At 41.4% G+C, this 20,937-nt stretch overlaps 1 protein-coding gene across 14 annotated transcripts in view; it reads right to left on the bottom strand.

The window, feature by feature from the left end:
• NCOR1 (nuclear receptor corepressor 1) overlaps window positions 1-20,937 on the bottom strand; it is a 198,390-nt gene that overhangs the window by 135,547 nt on the left and 41,906 nt on the right. For 7 of the 14 annotated variants that reach the window (XM_077480289.1, XM_077480295.1, XM_077480285.1 and 4 more), the window contains exons 3-7: window positions 14,623-14,737; window positions 10,238-10,437; window positions 8,766-8,945; window positions 6,374-6,487; window positions 2,026-2,082 (exon numbers count right to left, since the gene is read on the bottom strand). In XM_077480289.1, the coding sequence (XP_077336415.1) occupies window positions 2,026-2,082; window positions 6,374-6,487; window positions 8,766-8,945; window positions 10,238-10,437; window positions 14,623-14,737 (666 nt within the window). Of the gene's footprint in view, window positions 1-2,025; window positions 2,083-6,373; window positions 6,488-8,765; window positions 8,946-10,237; window positions 10,438-14,621; window positions 14,738-20,937 lie in introns of all 14 variants that reach the window. The other 7 variants (XM_077480286.1, XM_077480291.1, XM_077480298.1 and 4 more) reach the window with 3 other exon arrangements.

The raw sequence follows: 20,937 nt of genomic DNA, 5'->3' as shown, positions 1-20,937 counted from the left end.
GGGACAGTACCTATATTTACACCGAAGTGCCCTTTGATCTAGAGCCAGCTATCAGTTGAAATCCTCTGTATTTTTCCCCTTCCAATACCCCACAGCTGTAATTTTCCAGTGCTGAGGGGGTTAGTTAATAGAGCCAAGGGACCTGTCACAGGCAGGCACACATTAAAGCAGAATTCCACCCAAAGTCTTCTTTGACACATGACAGGGACCAGTCACAGGGCTCAGCACCACTCACATGTGCAATGGGCACCTGGCTGCGAGGTCGCAAGCTGTCAGTGCCGGGTGCCCATAGTAGGAAATGCTGGCACCGCTGAGGGAGGAGAGAAGGTGAAAACTGCTGGGGTGAGTGCTCCGCTGGATCGTGGGACAGGTGAGTGTGTTTATTAAACGTTTTGTAGCTACTGAATGTTAATAAACACAAAAATGACTGGAACTCTGCTTTAAGGCTGCATTCACACCTGAGCGTTTTGTAGCTTGAAGCCTGAAGCTACAAAACGCTAGAGGGGAAAAATCTATTATTCTCAATGGAGATGGTTCACATCTCCACTCCATGTCGCCTGAAGCCGAACGCCTGAAGCTCACACAAGTTCCGGACCCTTTTTTGTCGCTGGAATCAGGCAGATATGGGCTTTTTTCTTCTTTTTTACATTGGTGACCTTTTGCCCTGCATAAAATCGCGGCAAAAATGCAGCGAAATCGCGGTAAAAACACTGCAAAATTGCTGTAAATTCGCGTGATTTTCTGCTTAAAAAATGCTACGCTCAGGTGTGAATGCAGCCTAAGAATGCCAACATGAATGAAAAGCCCTCAATGAATCAAGGAAAGGTGAGTGAATGAAAACTGTGCTTCCTCCATTCATACAGCGCTTTTTATTGTGGAAACCTATAGGAAAGCAGAATGGGAAGGCATAGTTGGCATTCTTGAAAAGTGTCTGTGAAATGTCCCATGGTGCCATTTAACCCCAGAGCACAAGAAGATTAATGACTGTAGCGTATGAAAGGGGGCAGAGGACCATAAACAGCTGGCTAGGGGACATTTAGGTTTAAATTAAGTACTAATCTTTGTGATGAATTTAAGTTTTACCCAAACCTAAGATTTAATTCCAGCACGCAGACTAAAGCTGGCTGTAGATGTGGTTTTCCTTCCGACAGGTTGCAGGAAAGAAAAATGCTCAATTCCCCCATCAAAGTCAGTGCTGATGTGGGAATCCCTATTGCAGAGCCATTGTGTGAGATCACGGCTATGAGCTGCTGGCAATAATCACATGTAAAATATCAGACGTGCTGGTTGTACCCAAGTCCACTGATGGATTGATTTGGATACAAGCAGCCTGCCCATAGATTGTTCTAATCACGGCTCAGCAGGGACTGGCTGAAATTTGAACCATCTATGGCAAAAGCTTTAGCCCTCTCATAATGGCCCAAGTGTGTGAAAACACCTGGAAATACAGATCTTGCAGCAGTAATACAGAGCTCATACAATCAGCAAACCGTTGATTTAACCATAGTCTATCAGTCCATAAATTAGATAATAGTTTTAAGTGTGCTTACAAAAAAAATAATAATAATAATCAATCTGCCATAGTACGAGCCCTCTAGTGCTACAAAGTTTGTTTACTACTGCTTTCTTTCTTGATGCCATATGCAAATTGTGAATTTCAGAAAAGTCAACAGTTCCATAGCATCTTAAGGAGATGTACTGTGGCAAGACCAGGTAGGTGGATATGAGAAACGATGTGACAATAGAAGATGCAGGTAGGCAGTTATAAGGTCAGTGTGCTTTGTGCAACCCTAATAGTGATGTACTTCAAAGTTTTCATTTACACGTATAAGATTGTTATGCTATTAACACATTTGGAAAGTTTCAGTATTTAGCTCCCTCTTCCATGCAGTAATTGAAAATTTCAACCGGAGGACCATCATATAACTCAATAGGAATCCAGAATAGGCAAAGATTTCAGCAAGACATAAATATTTCAAAATAATTGTGCACACACTTAAAAAAAAAAAGAAGAAATCTGCTTACCAGTTCCACTTTAGGACCCAAACCTTCGAAAATTTTGTGTGCTTCCTCTGCTTTTTTCTGCAAAACAGAGAGGTTTTAGATTTTACATTTGCACAGATAAAAACCCTCTAATGTTCTTTTTTTATTGAAGGACTTCCTCTGCACCATCTCAACCACAGAGGTCATGTAAAGGTTCCATCTAGTTTATCTAAAATAGAATAAAAACAGTCTGATGGGTAATCACAGAGGTACTCGAGTCTTTGAGAAATCTAAAAACAGAAAATGTTGCCTAATGCATTTGCCCAGCTGTGAGCGCCCTTTTCCTGGCAGGAGAAAAGCAACGTCTCAAACACGCATAAAGCTGAGTTTTTGTAGACACATGTTAAGCGCTTGGAAATTATTTCATTGGTCAGAATTCCGGCCAAAGAAATTAAATTGGTAGTATACTCGTTTCTGGAACTTTTACCTACAGGTAAGCTTCCCTGTAGATGAAATTATTATCTCCTAAAACGTGCACTGTTTAGGAGATATTCCAGTGCGCAGCAGCCAGTGACGTCACCAGCGCACATTGCTCATGCCATTCCTTCAGAGCTCTGTGCTGTGGCTACGATGCCCATGCATGAGGGCAACGTCATCACGGGTCGGCGAGTCAAACAGCCAGAGCCCGCAAACATGGAAGGAAGACTGGGTAAGGATGGAAGCCCTGTCAGCCGTGACAGTATGCCGCTGGAAGGCTTTGTTTTAAGGAAAGTCTCTTAGAATGTGCTAGTATGCGATGCACACACAGTTTAATTTCCATTGTCCCTCCTATTTCTGTATGTGGATGATGGCTCTGTAATTAAAGGGATTGTAAAGTGAATTTTTTTTTTTTTTTTTTTTTTTTAAATAACAAACATGTTATACTTCCCTCCACTGTGCAGCTCGTTTTGCACAGAGTGGCCCCGAACCTGCTCTTCTGGGGTCCCTCGGCGGCTGTCTCGGCTTCCTCCCGCAGGTGCTTCTCACGTTCATGCGAGCTCCCTCGCATGGTGAGAAGCATTTGCGGGCGCTCTCCCGTGATACAGCCGACGGCTATAGCCGCTCGCTGTATCACACGGCCCCGCCCCCGGCACTCCGCATCAGTGGATGTGATTGACAGCAGCGCGAGCCAATGGCTGCGCTGCTTTCCATCCATGCACTCCAGCCAATCAGCGGCCAGGCTGAACGGTGGAAAGGACGTCGGGGGACGAGCGCGGGACTTTCGAGGGGTGAGGTAAGTAAAACGTGAGGGGCTAGGGGCGCAGGCACAGTCAGATGTTTTTTCACCTTAATGCATAGAATGCATTAAGGTGAAAAAACATTTACCTTTACAACCCCTTTAATATTACAGTTCTCCTCATCAATATACAGCTGTCACATGACCCAGCTCTTTCCCAGCCTGTCTGCAGGGAAACACAAGCAGGAGGAGCTTCTAGTCTGCTGCTGGTCACATGTTCGAACTATCAGTAAACAAATAATATCAATAAACTGTTTTAAATTGGCATACAAATATTTGAAATCAAATCTTTGTTTTGTGGAAATAACATGATGTGGGCGGATCCCTGCCACTCACAGGCTGCGTCACGCCCCCACGCCCCTCCAGCCTGAGTCCTTGAAGAGGGAGGGGAAGCCTCGATTAATTGGCATGCAATAACCCCTCCCATTATGTTTAGCTGGTTAGTGGGCATGGAGGAGGAGGCGGAAGGGAGGGAGGGATGGAAGGGAGGGCATGGGCTGTCATTTACCACTGTGTATATACCCACATGTGTGGCTGAGAAAATAGAGTTGCCATAGCTGCAAAATTTCCTAGCTTAATTGGGGACATTGACAGAAAATGTAGAAAAGAACAGTAGGATTTTTTACACAATACAGAAAATTAATCTCAGTGATTGAGTATGAACAGCATGTAATACACCGTTTATTAATACTATTTTAGGATGTTGGTTTAGTGATACTTTAAGGTTTTCCGCTACCCATAATAAGTGACAGTTAAACATCCCTAACCCACCATACATACAGTACACTACTCACAGCTCTCAATGGTTCCTCCAGCTGACCTCCACATCACTGTAAATTAATGGAGGTCAGCAGTAGGAAACTTTGAGCTGCGGGGGTACCAGGAGGTTGACTTCCTAAAATAGTTTTCCTTCTGATTTCCCTGCATCAGTGAGGGTTTCTGCAGCAAGGACAGCAGGAGAGGAGAGCATGGTCTTATTTTACAGGTATGGCTGAATAAAAACGCATTTGTTGTATTTTTTTCTGCACCATGCTGACCAAATTGCCTGGGAAAAATTACAGCGACTGGGGTGGGACAAAAACTAGAACGTTGGCAGGGTACTTACATTTTACCAATGTGCTCTAAAAAGGAGCGCTACCTCAAAATCTCTGGTTGTTTAACCATATGACCTCTGGAAGGTTTTACCCCTTTCATGACATGGGGCATTTTTTGCCATTAAGCACTGCGCAACTAACTGGAAATTGCTCAGTTATGTAACAACGTACACAAATTAAATTTATATACACTATTTCCACACAAATAGTACTGTCTTTTGAGGGTATTTAACCACTTCAACACAGGGCACATATACAACTCCCTGCCCACACCAATTTTCAGCGCTGTCGTACTTTGAATGACAACTGTGCGGTCATGCTGCACTATACCCAAACTAAAGTTGTATAATTTTGTTCTGACAAATAGAGCTTTCTTTTGGTGGTATTTGATCACCACTGGGATTTTTATTTTCTGCTAAATAAAAAAAAAAGACCGAAAATTTGGGGGGGGGGGAGTTTTTGCTTTTGTTACAAAGCTTTGTAAATAAGTAAGTTTTTTCTTTCATTGATGGGGCTGCACTGACGGACACCAATGAGGTGGCACTGATGATAGGCACCGATAGGTGGCACACATAGGCGGCACTGATGCACACTAATGGTGGTCCAGTGTGGGATTTCCTGGGGGGGGGGGGGAGGGGAGGGTGATAGTACAGACCCCCCAGTCAGAAAAGCAGCTGATCGGCTCTGTCAGACGTGAGTAGAGGAGAGCCAATCAACTGCTCTTCCTGTTTACATTGTGATCAGCCGTGATTGGACATGGCTGATCACGTGGTAAAGAGTCTCTAACAGAGAGACTTCCATTCATTACTGTATACTAGGTGTCATGCGATGCAAAAGTGCCACTGGCAGGGGTTATGGCATTCTATTACTTATTATGCCAAGGGTGCTTTAGATTTTAAAATAATAAAAATTACACACACACACACACACACATATACATATACATATACACACACACACACACACACACATATACATATATACATACACACACACACATATACATATACACACACATACATATACACACACACACACATATACATATACACACACACACACACACATATACACACACACACACACATATACACACACACACACACACACATATACATACACACACACATACATACATACACACACACACATACATACACACACACACACACACATATACATATACACACACACACATATACATATACACACACACACACATATACATATACACACACACACACATATACATATACACACATATACATATACACACACACACATATACATATACACACACACACATATACATACACACACACACACATATACATACACACACATATACATACACACACACACACATATACATACACACACACATATACATACACACACACACACACACACATATACATACACACACACATATACATACACACACACATATACATACACACACACATATACATACACACACACATATACATACACACACACATATACATACACACACACATATACATACACACACACATATACATACACACACACATATACATACACACACACATATACATACACACACACATATACATACACACACACATATACATACACACACACATATACATACACACACACATATACATACACACACTTCAGATTTTCAAACTGCTTGAAGAGGGAAAATCATACACTGATTATTATTGTATTATATATGTATTAATCACAGTCTATTACAATACAATTCTGGAGCGCTCCTCTAAAACATAAGCAAACCTAACCAGCTTATTCAATAGAATAGTACAACCCTCTTTACAAACAAGTCTTACTTCTAAGCTAAAAACTATCACTACTACAAAAACCAAACAACAATATTTCATGTCGCGAACAATATCCTCTTGTAGCCAATGCATAAAAAACTACTTTGGTAGTAAAAAAATAAATAAAGTGTGCTATTAATGACTCATTAACAAAGTAACAAAGTCATGTCTTAGAAGATAACAAAGCCACTTACCCGGTTCTCATCATAAATAATTTGGACTATGCTGCGGTGTTTCTGTTCCACAGGTGGAGGAGAGACGGGCTTCTCGGGCTCTGGAGGTTTGGCTGCTTCTTCTTCAAGCTGTTGCTAAGTTACACAAGAGGGGAAAAAAAAAAATCACAATCTGTGGAGCTCCAATCAGCTTCTAATCAGATTGGATGCAAAGCAAGTTTGGATTCTTTTATTTTGGTGGTATGCAGGACTGCAGGGATGGGAAGAATTCGATTTGCAATGGGTTTTGCCATCCAAGTCGTCTTCTAAGTGAAAGAGCAGTCCATTGAAAAGCAAAAATGTCGTTTGGCTGGAGGAATTCCCTCCAATGACTGGAGCCACACTGCAGAGTTTTCTAGTTCCCAAAAGGCTCATTGCTTGGCCTCATTATTGAAGTGGTTTTCATCAGAACTCGCACTTGCTCAAAACAGCCTACTAGATACAAACCTGAATGTCTGCTGAAGCCTGAAGGCATCCGACAGCTGTGGCAGGATAAGAAAAGACCAAGAGACAACTCACACGTGAACATAGTCCCAGCAAGACTTGGGTAGCATTTTGCCCGCGCCTGCTCACCTTTAGACTCAAGACATACAAGGTCCAGCTTGCAAAAGGACAGCGTGAACTCTGTTTTAACAAAAGTATTTACTTTCATCAAGGTTTGCTGAAAGTTTTAAATCTGAAGTCTGGGAAATAGACAAAATCTACCTTTGCAGTGGGGGCCCCCCTCTCACTGCAAGGGTTAAATGCTAGTTATGTCTACAGGGTAGTGTACAAGCAGTATTACCTACCACCACCCTCTTGCTCTGGAGCTCCAGGATGTGCGCAGTCCCACAAAAACATCAAGTACAATGGTGGGTACGAACCCTGCATTGTATATGGAGGTGGCAGGTGTGTCTGCACTGGAAGGACATTCTGGATCGAGAAATATGGTAAGTGTCGCACCTTGTTCATGCACCACCTGATGAGCAGTGCAGGGGTAGAAGAGTGGTTTGTCTCATCCCTGTAAACTGATACATCTGCAGTAGAGGTTGTTCTTTTGAAAAGCAGACTTTCGATTGGATCACCAGACAAAAACAGAAGAATGAAAGCCTTAAAACTAAAAACAGCCATGAAATCTAAGAATTAGTAAGCTGTAATATATTAAATGTTTGCTTTTGGGTTTAATACCACTTTAAGTAAGTGTGAACTATGCTGTAAAGTGAACCTGGCCAAAAAAAAATATTGCATGAACAGGACTCAAGTGCAACCTGTCTTAAAAGAACTTCTGAGGAGGCCCTGTCAAAAATGCTCAAGTTGTAAAGTGTATGGAGTGCAGTTTCGACAATATACACCTAGGAGATTGGGGTAGCGACCCATATTGACCTATAACTGAAATCCACAAAGGAAAGTTTCATTCATTTTTCTAATTATCCTATGGTAATGAAGTTAGCGTCCCAAAAAGTGGCTACACTAACAGAAGATACCACCCAGACACCAAAACATGCCTATACTACACAGTACATGCGACCAATAAGACACATTAGTCCTCCTAGGAGGAAGAAGATATGTACTTGGTATCTAACAAAAAAACTTTATTTCACCCCGATAAGCCATACATTTTTTTTTTTTTTTAAAGATTGTCAGACCTTGACAAAACAGATGTACTCACACGTACAGAGATAGTTAGCATTAGTAATGCGTCTGCTAGGCATAATCAAATACTACTGCAAACCTACAACACACCCCTCAGACTCTTGGATTGGGTGAAGTAAGCGCTACAAAACCCTCTAACTGGCTGTGATTGACAGCAGCGGGAGCCAATGAGGGGGCAGAGACCCAGGAGAGCTTCTGCTCTTGTGTACATGCTGCACACTGAAGGTTTTTTTTTTACATAGAATGCATGAAGGTAAAAAACCTTCAGGAATACTAAGAGTTCTTCATGAGGGCAAGTGATATCTTGCAACATCAGATTAAGATTTCCTCTTCAACTGATCCTCCATTTCTAAATTAATCACAGGTTATTTCGTAAATCCCAGGGGATTGATGGAAAAGTAAGCAGAGATGAAGCTTTACACTTCCGTGTATTAGAGTCCAGCAAGATCAGAATGATGCCTTCACTAATGGCCATAATCGTGACAGTTACATTGCTTAGACTTATTCAAGGATGGGCCAATATGTGCCAGAGGTTCCTCTGGCAATATCTGCCTGCTCAGGTCACTCCTAAGTCATGTAACAGCAACCAAATTGGGGGAAAGGCAGGTAAAAGTTACTGAATGCAGTTTTAAGAAAGGTCAACTTAAATAATTACATTTTTCAAAAAAGAAAACGGGTTGCTGAATGTGCGGACGCCCTTTTTTACTTTACTACATTAAAAGAGTATTCAGCAATGTCATACCTGTTTTTTCTTTAATTTCAAGATTTGTTGTTCAACTTTTGCAATCTCACGGTCGACCCGGTCCATACTTTGTATCAATTCTTCCTTAGAGAGTTTGGAGGGGGATGCATCCTGGTCATCGCCTGGCTGCCCCGACAAGGGGGGTGAAGGGGCCTCATGTTTGCTAGACAAGCCCTGTTCCTTAAAAATACAAAACATTTGGGATTACTAAAAGCCTACAATAAAAAGGAAAAATTTGCATTTTAATTATGCGCAATACGCAAAGCTAGCATGAACATCCACTACTGTATGCCGATCAAAATGTCTTCCTTCATTTTAGAGTGGAGATCTTACTTTAAAAAGTGGAACCTTGTTTTAGGGCCCTATAAATCAAATGACAAGTTGCACCCATCATTTGAAACCATTCCTTTATGCTAAACTGTGTTTACTAGAGCTGTGGCAGTAAAAAATAATTCAAAATGAAAATGCCATCAGGTAATATATCTTAAAAAAAAAAAAAAAAAAACAAATACAAAAGTGCTGATGTTATTTTACAGTTAAAGTGGGAGTAAACTCCCTTGGGTGATATTTGCCTATAATAAGGCTTACTGATTGGTACAATAAAGATCTGTTTAATGTGCATCGTTTAGGAGATGTTTACTTTCGAAGCAGCCATGACGTCGCATGCACTCTGAAGGAATGGCATACCTGTGCTGTTCCTTCAGAGCCCTGTGCTGCAAACAGTAACTACCACGAGCATGCAAGAGTGATGTCATTGCGGCTCGGCCATTAATACCGCCGAAGCCCACGAACCTGGAAGGAAGACCGGGTGAGGAGGGAAGCAACTACAGCGGCGACGGCACGCCGCTGGAGGGCTTCTTTTTCAGGCAAGTCTATCATAATATGCTAGTACATGACTTAAACTGCCCAGGGCCCCTTTTCTTCTTTTGCTACCACTTTAAGCTGCCCATACACTAGGAACCAACTGAAAATTTGCTCTGCGACTACCCTTCTCACCATCCACCCACCCACCATCCTTTGATTATAAAAATAGATGGCAAAATTGTCAACTGAACAGCACCTGCATCCAGTCAGGTACAGCCGCTGTTTGAGCTGTCCGATTACAAAAGCCACAGCAGGAGATTTCTCCATCCATGCTATACAGTGCGGTTGAAGGAATCTTAGAATTTGTTTTCCATTCTGGTTGGATTGGAAGGCTGGAGCAAAAAAAATAAATGATCAACTTTAGTGGGTGTTTAATATACTAAAGGCATCATTGGGGGTTTAAAGCAGAGTTTTTTCATAAACCCGTTAAGCAAAGAGTGAAAAATAATCTATGGGCATTTCACAAGTTAAATATTTAAAATGCGTGCCGCAAAAAATTAAAAATAAAGTTTTTTTGTTTAATGCGGTGGCACTTGGGAGCCCTATTGTATATTCATTCACTTTCCAGGAATGCAGGTTACTAATGCCTTCCACAACGGTCTTCATACCTTCTTGACATCCGCTTGCTGTCGCAGCCCCTCTGGGATGGTTGGTACAAGAGGCACGACAGAAGCCGCAGAAACCCGGTAGTGTGAATCTACCTGTTCTAGCCGAGGTCTTTTGGATTCCAGGGCTTCATGCTCACTCTGTGCCACAGAATGGTACTGCTGCTCATACCCTGTTCTCCTGTCCTGAGGCCTGCAAAATCAGCACAGAAAAAAAGACAAAGCCGTACAATAAAGATTTTTGTCTTTCAGACAAAGCTAAAAACACAATTAAACGGTTAAAACAAGTTTACATTCAACTTTAAAATGCATGCCATGCAAAATAGTTAAGGTTCAACCCTGCCAGTTTTCAACAAGAAAATCATTTGCAGGAGAAGGTTAAAACTGCTGCAAATTAACAGATAAAAATCAAACAGTCTTGCCTTCCTTTGCCCACAGCATGGGCATCTCAGTATATAGGACGTAGACAGGTGCAAGCTTTGCAATACGCAGTTTTGGACTGGAGGAGGAAGTGACGGCAGAGGTGCCATAGATTACACATCCTCAGCCACTGCTGCACAAGACAAGACTAAAGGCAGCATGGTCTAGAGCAGTGTTTCTCAACTCCAGTCCTCAAGGTGTTCCAACAGGTCATGTTTTCAGGAATTCCCTCAGATGAAACAGCTGTGGCAATTACTATGGCAGTGAAACTGATCAAATAACCTGAGCAAAATAATGGAAAGCCTGAAAACATGACCTGTTGGGGTGTCTTGAGGACTGGAGTTGAGAATCACTGGACTAGAGAAAAAAAAAAAAAATTTATTTTAGGCCATCTCAGCAGTGTTGCTTGGATGTCAGTATAGTATTCAACACGCTGTAACCAAACAAATTTGCGTATGAGCATTTACATTTACAAGCTGAATTTTCCTTTCTAGAAAGCCATTTGAGCCATCAAAAATGTAAAAGTAGTTCATGACCCAACATCTCTTGAACCCTGTACCCACCTGCATCCTCTATTAGCCTTTAGGCCAGAGGTAGGCAACCTGGGGCCCTCCAGCTGTTGCAGAACTACAAGTCCCATCATGCCTCTGGGAGTAATTGTAACTGCCGGCATTGCAATTCCTCATGGGAAATGTAGTTCCACAACAGCTGGAGGACCCCAGGTTGCCTACCCCTGCTCTAGGCCATATCAAATAAAAAACAATAAAGATACTAAAGTGCCGATACAGATTAAATCCCCAAAAATTTAATACATAATATATAATATATATCAGCTGTGACTATTCAGAAAGTGTTCTGACACCATATAAATAAATACCAAATAGCGCGCTAAATCCCAAACATATACTTCGTAGTAAAGTCCAATGAATATGTGAATACAATAGTGACCAATAATATAAATAATTGGTGTGCAAAAGTCCACATGCATGAATAAAATGTGAATAAATGATTCTTGAATGCTGACAAGACGTGAATGTCAAATCACTCCATTCTACGTACACTCTCTGCAGGGTATATGTGCTAAAGATAATCACCACCACCTCTGTGTGCAATGCCTGCTCACCTCAAAGGGACTAATAGTCTTTTCAGTAACAATCCAAAAAAGTCAGCTAGATCAGGAAAGGACTTAATCTATTAATTCCAGGATTAACAAAACTTCTCCTGGTTCAGTTTCTGTGATCATTATCTATTATTTGGTAATTACACATCAAATAAGAGATGCGGGAAACTGCTGTAGTGACTGCATCCAGAAGTGACACATCTGGGTTCCGAGTTCCTGTGTGTCAGTGCCCTGAACCAGTGGAGCTGCAGGCTGGAGCTCTGTCCCCAGTTTGCAGTGGTTGAAAACAATAGAACACTAGAATCTCTAATGCCCTCACCATAACAAGAACTTACCACCTGTACATAATACATATGGGATATGTTTTCATTTAAGCTAGACTCAAAACTGTTTAACAGTACAAGTTTTTAAAGCATTGTCTATTTTTGAATATATTTGCTCACCAATCTGTTTTTATTTTTCAATACTTTAACCAATCTAAAAAATAACATAAGTCAGTTTATTTGCCATATTTGAGAAGTTTTGAGATCATATTGCATTTGTGTGCATTGCAAAAAAAAAAAAAAAAAACACACAATAAAAACGCACAACAACCAAGGAAGAAGGTGGGAACGAGCAGAAAATGTGATTGGGGGTGGATTTTGCATAGGCACTGTACCTTTACCCTTAATGGGCAATGTGACAGATTGTCCCCTGTCATGTGTGAAGCATAAGAGTTTTATTTATTTTTTCTGAATATAGGACCAAACACATTATTTGGGTATGTACAATGGTGTGTACCCCATTACTGGGAGGCAACTGCTTCTACTAAAAAGCATGCCTGCAGTGTCTCCTTCACAGCCACCAGACACTCTCCTGAGCCTGCCTTCCGACACTGTGAAGGTTAACAGCAGCCACTGCAATTGACAAAGTTGTGCCGCATGCCTGCCCCCTTCTGCCCTCTGCCATTCATATTGCTCGTATTACTACACTTCCACAATGCATTGCACTGCATTATGTGAATGGGCCGAGGAGATTCTATCATTCAACTGTTCCACCTCCATTCACAGAACGCAAAGCATTGTGAGACAATAAGGGTCCAGTCACACAGGCGGTTACACACTGCAACTCTGGATTCCTGCCACCAGTACAGAGAAAAACATGTTAATAGCTGCAGCCACTGAGCCCATACAATGCAATGCAATGGCATGACTGTCTGCAGCTGCCGCTATTCATGACTGTTCGCATCACCCAATGGTTACCTATGGTGATCACATCTGTTTATTTCAGCTGCAGGAAACGGTAGCATGTATAACAGTCTGTGGGAAAGGACCCTTATAGTACGGGTTCTGTGAATGTTCTGGTTTACTCGTTCATCAGAGTTGAACAGACTTAAGCTGGCCACACACACAATGAGTACCTTGTGGGATTTTTACCAGTGAGGAAGCCCATTGTAGTGATGAGCCAATAGGAATGTGTAGAAGATGGGAGCTTTCATATTGCTAAACTTGTGGACAAAAATTTGCAGGCATCTCCATTTTTTCGGTAGATCCTTAGCGCTATTCACCAAGAAGGCTCAGCCTGATCACACAGTGGTTTTCCATCAACTGCTCTTTAATGCCCCATATGGTGTGACCCTCACCAAAATGTTTTTGCCTAAGGTGTGGGGGTGTTTTAGGGTCCATCCACACCAGCTACTGCAGCGTGATGAAGGTTGGTCACTTCAGAGCTGATCCATTATTCGCAGCACATCATACCAATCTTTTTTTTTTTTTTTTTTTTTTTTAATTAACTTTATTTAAATGTCCTTGTGACATTTCATCATGTTCTGCTGGTGGCAGCGTGGTGCAAGGCAGTGGACTGCCCCGCACTGCGTTGTGCTGAAAAAAGTATTGCCTGCCTTAAATTACCCCAGTACACACCACCACAAGGTGGTGCTGTGAACCAGACACAAAGGAGACAAGGTATTTTGCCTTGTCTTGTTGTGCCACTGAGCTAGAATAGCCGCCAAGCACATTCCATGGCACCTGATGACAATCACCCCTCAAAGGGACTTTAAAAAACAATTTTAACATACCAGTACTAAAAACAGTAGAAAAGAGGACACTGAATTTTCTGCACTGCTGTTCCAATAGAATTGTGTTATAAATGAATATTCTGTATGTTTTAACCTAGCTAAAAGGCGCAAAGTTTAATTAAGGCCTAAAAGTGAACATAACGCTACTCACAGAGGTGCATTTTTTAAACACTCATGATAAGCTCTAAGTCTTAATTTATCAAGTGAGATAATTTCAAAACTAATATTTGTGCATGGTGTGGTCAAGAGGCGAGCTGCATTACTAGAAGCCGTTTTACATACTTCGAAACACTTGAAAAAGCAAATTTTTGTATAGCTCTGGGCTAAGCGGCTGGCGGCTTATTTTACAAGGAAACCAGATTTGTCTAGCAAGCAATCTGTTGAACCCAACAAACATTCCAATGTGGTTTAACAGAGTGCTCGTACAGCAGAAGAATTTCAGTTGCATTTAAGCAACGTGATTGAAGATAAACAGTGTTCACCTTAGCAGGTAGCGATCACACGCACAGGCTTATTGAGAGTGAGGGTACAGCTGAAACCACATAGACTCTGCAAATCAGATTTTGCTGTAGCTACTAAACAGAGCGACAATTGTCCAAATGGTGGAGCTGCAAAAAAATGAGCTTCCCCTGCAACTCTCCACTTATCTTAGTCAGCAAAGTATGAGCTTCCACCAAATACACATTCTATGGTGGTCACAGTCTTTTCAGCAGATTTTATGGAAAATACATTACTATGAATATTTGTAATCCTTGAATACCCAAGTGTTTCCATCAAAGGAAAAAACATACCTGTCAGCCCCTGGGTGAAACTCAGACAACAAAGATGGTCGTCTTCTGAGCTGCTGTTGCTGCAATAGCTGGGAAGCCTCCAAATGAGCATTGCGGTATTCTGGTATGGGAAACTCCTGTACAGAGGGAGAAAAAAGAAATAATTATGGTAACAACCAGGTAGACACACTTAGAAGGGGTAAAAGCACAGGCCATGTTAAAAACTCTTACACTTCCATTAGACACAGAGGATTATCCAATAGGTTTCCTCGGAGGAAGAACCAGAAAATAAGAGTCAGTGGATAGAAAGCCCATGCCATGCACACCATTGCATAACTGAGCTCACAGTGACCATTTAACAATACAATACATACTCAGCCCTTACCGAACTTCCCTTTAAAAATGCTATTTGCTGGGCTCTTATGCCGATAAAGATGTCAAATGTTGAGCTCACTTCATTCTGCCTAACATTTCAAAGTGGAGTTTCACTCACATTTTTCACTCCTCACCATGCAGCACTAATGTGCATCCTTAAAATGAATATGCAATTTATTCATTTTTTTTTCTGTTCACTTACCTGATTTATGCCTATATATAATTTCACTTCCTCCAACAGCGGGCCGCGGATGTCATTTCCAGGCTTGCATTGCCTCCTCTGAGATCTTGGACAGCTTGGCATTGCATGGCTCCAGTAACATTTAACGTTGGTAGTCAATGGAAAATCTTGATCAGCTTGGCATGGCTGAGCCGTGCCAAAGTGACCAAAATTGCACCGCACATGCGCGAAATTGGCAGGTGCATGTTGGATAGCCAACATGCATGGAATCTACAAAGGACACTGTGGCTTCAGATGCCCACACTGGAGTAAGAAAACAATGCTGCACAGATAGAAAACTGGGCATAGTTTACAGCATACCTTACATGCATGTTACATTGCAGAAGGCATGAGTATTCCAGGGGTATTTTCATCTTAAAAGTCATATTTCAGGCGGAATTCCGTTTTAAGAAAATTCACAAAAAACATAACTGCAACCCAACAATAGACCAAAAACATAAAATTTGATTTTCAGCCAAAGCCAGCCATAGATATTTCATGTTTCTGCAGGAATCTGTTGAATTTTGAGCCCTAGTTGCACTTGCAAGCACTACCTGGTTCAACAGAAGTGGGTTCAAAAATCAGACGCAGTCACGGTTTGGCAGCCTTACTGTATTAAAGCAGCTACATCTGCCATGGCTGCCTGAGTACAATAGTCAACAGTGGAGATTACTCCATCCAAGCTGTTCACGAGGATGAGAGAACCAACCGATTTTTGCTCCTTTGGAATGAAGGCTGAACGAGGAAAAAACTGGGTTGTGCAAGGCTACCTATAGTAATGAGAACATTTAAAAAAGGAGTTTGCACAGACTGCAGTATTTAGCGCTCATGTCACGTCACCTCTCTGTTCCCATGAAAGAAAAAACGCCCTAGTTCAGATGACCGACTCATGTAAACTGAATGAACTGTGCAACGGGCAAGCACCACAAAATAGTAAAATGCTAAATATTTTTTAGTTGTGCATAAATTAAATGCATTAACTTGAGACACGTCATTTTAGAGGCAATCTTGGTATCTGTTGGGCTGAGGATTGGACCTAGGCACAATACCTTTACAGGATGGGACTGAACAGCATGTAAAACATTAAGGCCAGGTTCACACTGGTATGACACCACTGTTGTGCAACTGTCATCCGGCAACATCGGTCCTACTTCCATCTGAATTGAATGAACAGGATAAGATTTTGCTCCAGTCTGACTTGCCCTTTGTCACACTGGGATTGTTTTTATCAGTCAAATACCTTTAAATGCTGCTGAAATCACCATGTTGGATGTCACAGTTAGGATGGTTAGCACAAGGATCCGACTTTAATGATATTAAATAGTCTGAAGTTGGACCAACCAAAGTAATGCAGGCCAGTTAAGACTCTCAGAGAATCGTTGGATTTACAACCCTCATGAGCTCCCAAAAGCGGAGCATATGTCGTATCAGTGTGAACACAGCCTGATGGATCTTTTTTAGGATATGGTTGTGATTTATGATAATGTTTTAAATATGTTTGCATTGTTTCGAGTCATGATTAGAATTTAGCCTGCCTATAGAACATCCCTTGTTACCATAAAAGCACAAATTTTAATATTAATGTGATACCTACGTAATCATGTGTATAAAAGACTTTAAATTCCGCCAAACAGAACAGTTATTTGGAAAGATGCTGACTATGTCTGTTCCCTACTGCAGTAGTTATTCATTTGGAACCACTCATCAATATGAAGATAGGAGTTGCCCATCTATAAAAGTTCCAGAACAATGTGACAATGTAGTGATTACTGAAGACATTAAGTTCTATTTTTCATTCAAAGTTGTGCTTTAAATAGTTTTTTCCTCCTTCAATAAAAATGGTTTTATATATATATATATATATATATATATATACACATGTATATATATATATATATATATATATATATATATATATATATATATATATATATATATATATATATATATATATATATATATATATATATATATATATATATATATATATATATATATATATACACATACATACATACATACATACATACATACACACACACACACACACACGTTCCCACTAAACAAGAGAGAGAAAAAAAAGTAAAAAAAAAAACAACAACTCAGATAAATGATGTCACTTCCAGATTGTACAATCGCTGTTCCTTATACTTAAATAGGAACTGCAGTCTGCTCACATCATTTGTAATAAAAACATCTTTGCCATTCTGAAGCTTCCCTCCAAACACTTTGTATATTCATTTTATATATACTGCGATTCTGTACTTGCCAAATAGGCTGCAGATATTTCACTCCACCGAGTCTGGTTGCATCCATTTTAACTGTGGGCAGCTGAAGCTGTCTGTTCACTTCCTGGATTTACACAGACACACTCCTCCCGCTCTGCAGCTCTCATTGGCCCTCTTATGACTCAACCCCCTCCCTTCCTGGCAAACTCACGAGAGAGAGCGTGCGCTGGGCATGTCATAAGCCTAGACTTTCTGCCAGACAAGAAACATGAAGTGGGCAGTATAAGATATTAACCGTCAGAAAAAAAAGTTTCTCTCCAAAGAAAAAAAACAAGAGCAGAAGATTTAATAGATGGAAAGTTGAAAAAAAAAAAAAAAAATGACTGAAGTTCCACTTTAAGACCTTCTAAACATAAATTGCCAGTTACAGCAGGGCTCGACAAAACCCGGGCGCCAGGTCGCATTGGCGACTAGAATTAGCGACCTGGCGCCAGGGGCAGCACAGCTGGGGGTATCCCGTTTCCTTGGACCCCCGCCCCGGCATGATCGTCGGGCCGCGCCGCCGACGGCCGGTAATTGAGCCCCCGGCTTTGAGGCCTTCTGTGATCCTATTCCCTTCTGGAATTTGGCGCCCTCTTGTGGTGGCCGTTGGAATTACAACCAGCAATGCTAATGGAGCCATCTCCTTCCATTTACTTAGAACCCCTAAACATTATAACATACATACACTTTTTTTTTTTTATTCTAACACCCTAGAGAGTAAAATGGTGGTCGTTGCAATAATGTCTGTCACACCATTTTTGCACAGCGGACTTACAAGCGCACTTTTTTTGGGGAAAAATAATTTATTTAATAAAAAAAAAAAATAAGACAACAGTAAAGTTAGCCCAATTTTTTTTTATATTGTGAAAGATAATGTTACGCCGAGTAAATGGATACCCAACATGTCATGCTTCAAAATTGCGCCCGCTCATGGAATGGCGACAAACTTTTACCCTTTAAAATCTCCATAGACAACGTTTAAAAAAAATTCTACAGGTTGCACGTTTTGAGTTACAGAGAAGGTCTAGGGCTAGAATCATTGCTCTTACTCTGCCGATCGCAGTGATACCTCACATGTGTGGTTTGAACATCACTTTCATATATGCGTTCGCTTCTGCACGCAAGCTTGGCGGGACAGGGCGCATTTTTTTTCCTTATTTTAACTTTTATTTTTATTTTTTTCACGGTTTTTTTTTTTTTTTTTTTTTTAAAAGGTGTGTCACTTTTATTCCTATTACAAAGAATGTAAAAATCCCTTGTAATAGAAAAAAGCATGACAGGTCCTCTTATATATGAGATCTGGAGTCAGAGAGACCTCACATCTCATAAGTACACTAAAATGCAATTTAAAAACAAATCGTCATTTGAAAAAAAATAAAAAAAATAAAAATGTCCCTCTAAGAGCTATGGGGGGGGGGGGGGCGCGCGCTATCTTTCCCTCACTCGTCTCCATGTCAGGCCAGGGACAGGTCCAGATCGCTGTCACGGACCTGGCTCCTAACTTTTTTAGCTGGCTCCTAGATTCCAAGCAAATTTGTCAACCCCTGAGTTACAGTCATATATAAAATTGGCAGCAGTATAGAGCACACAGCAACTTTGTGTGTTCTTGATATGATGAAACATTTCGCAGTAGTGCTCACACTGCATTGCTCTTAATATTATACTGGATACTTGCAAATAAAAGCTTCCAATGGACTCCAACTCAGCAGAAGGCTTTGTAGATTTTTTTGCCCACTATTATACATCCAAAATGTCAAAGTAACAGTGTTCTGCCCACGCAGGGTTTATTAGCATAACTTGACCACAAACGTATTTCACCCTCCTGACTATTTTGTCACACAGCTGCCTTTTTCTCCAGAGCTGCCTTAAAGCGGGACTCCGCGTTTTTTTTTTTTTTTAAAAGCCAGCAGCTACAAATACTGCAGCTGCTGACTTTTAATATATATAGTGACACTTACCTGTCCAGCGCGCCCACGATATCGGCACCCGAAGCCGATCTCTAGATCGTCTCTCGGATCCTGCCGCCGCCATCTTGAGTATGGGAATCAGGAAGTGGAGCCTTTTGGCTTCATTTCCCGGTTCCCTACTGCGCATGCGCGAGTCGCGCTGCGCAATAAGGATGGACCCGCTGCCTCTGGGATCCGTGTGTTTCCCAGCAGGCAGCGGGGGACTTTCGGAAAGGGGTGTAATCTACACCCCTTTCCGCAGAGAGCTATCCCGGAAGTGGGTGCAGATACCTGTACTGTACAGATACCTGCACCCCCCTCCCCCCTGAAAGGTGCCAATTGTGGCACCGGAGGGGGGGGGGGAGGATTCCAATGAGCGGAAGCTCCACTTTAGGGTGAACCTCCGCTTTAAGCTGGTCATAGATGGAGCTTTTTTTAAGCTGGCTGACCATAAAAATAAAAAGAAAGGAACAGATTCCACACAAATGGAGGTTGGTGGAGGAATCCTCTCTGCTGCACTATTGTATTCTGACAGTAGGGACTCCTCCACTGTCGGAATACACTGGTCTGCACTGCAGCATTGATCCAACAAATATTTTCCAACATCGCCATTTGAGAGAAGAAGATAGATCAATCGACTTAACTCTAGTGGGAAAAGTACATGAATGGATCAACATTTGGCTGGTCCTTGCGAAATTTGAATCCATCTATGGCCAGCTTTAGTCTCTATACCCTTAACACATTCCTTAGTTTGTTCAGACGGGGACTACCCCTGTCCCTTCACAATCGCCAACTCTCAGATCTCAATCAGGCTCGGTGGCATATCTCTGTGGGCCACACATGCCTGGGTGCATGCGCCCCCCAACCTGTGAGGCTTTGAGCTGCTCTAGCAGCATACTGGAACAAGGATCTGTTCAATTTACAGTTATGTGTTCTTAATAGTGTAAAAAAAAAATATCTTAACCACAAGCTGCAGCAGTTCTAACCTTTCTTCATCCCTTTTGGAAAAAGCAATGCACACTGAAACAAAAACAACTGTAATTAAACAGATAAGCAGATTGCACAAGTAAAGTCTGGACCCCCCAGCAGGTAAGAACATACAGGTCTAACAGGATACTGGGGATGTGTTCTTCCATGTAACACATAAGGCAGGACGCTGTGATGCTTATAAGAGCCTGCTACCCCTCCCACCAAACTCAAACTTACTATAGATCAAAAGACAAGCAGTAAGACCCTATGATGATTTCAATGGGTCTCAAAAGAAGGATCTTGAAAACAAAATTTGATTAAAAAAAATAAAAAATAAAGAAGCATGTTGATCAGAGCGAAGGGGTTAAAGAGGAAGTAGAAGCCCATTTTTCTTTTTCTGACCTGCAAAAAGTAAAAAAGGCGTAATGTGCTAGTATTTGCATATAATTTCAGTTCAGGACCCATTTATTTTTTTGACATTGCTTTTTCACCAGGATAACCTTCGCTTTTAAAAATTTTGATCCGCCCAGACTTTTCTCAAATAAGTTCATAGAAAC

The sequence above is a fragment of the Lithobates pipiens genome, unplaced genomic scaffold (genome assembly GCF_037356315.1).
Source record: "Lithobates pipiens isolate NorthernLeopardFrog02 unplaced genomic scaffold, aLitPip1_a1.2 Scaffold_16, whole genome shotgun sequence".
NCBI lineage: Eukaryota > Metazoa > Chordata > Amphibia > Anura > Ranidae > Lithobates > Lithobates pipiens.
This window is presented reverse-complemented; position numbering and strand designations above follow the sequence as displayed.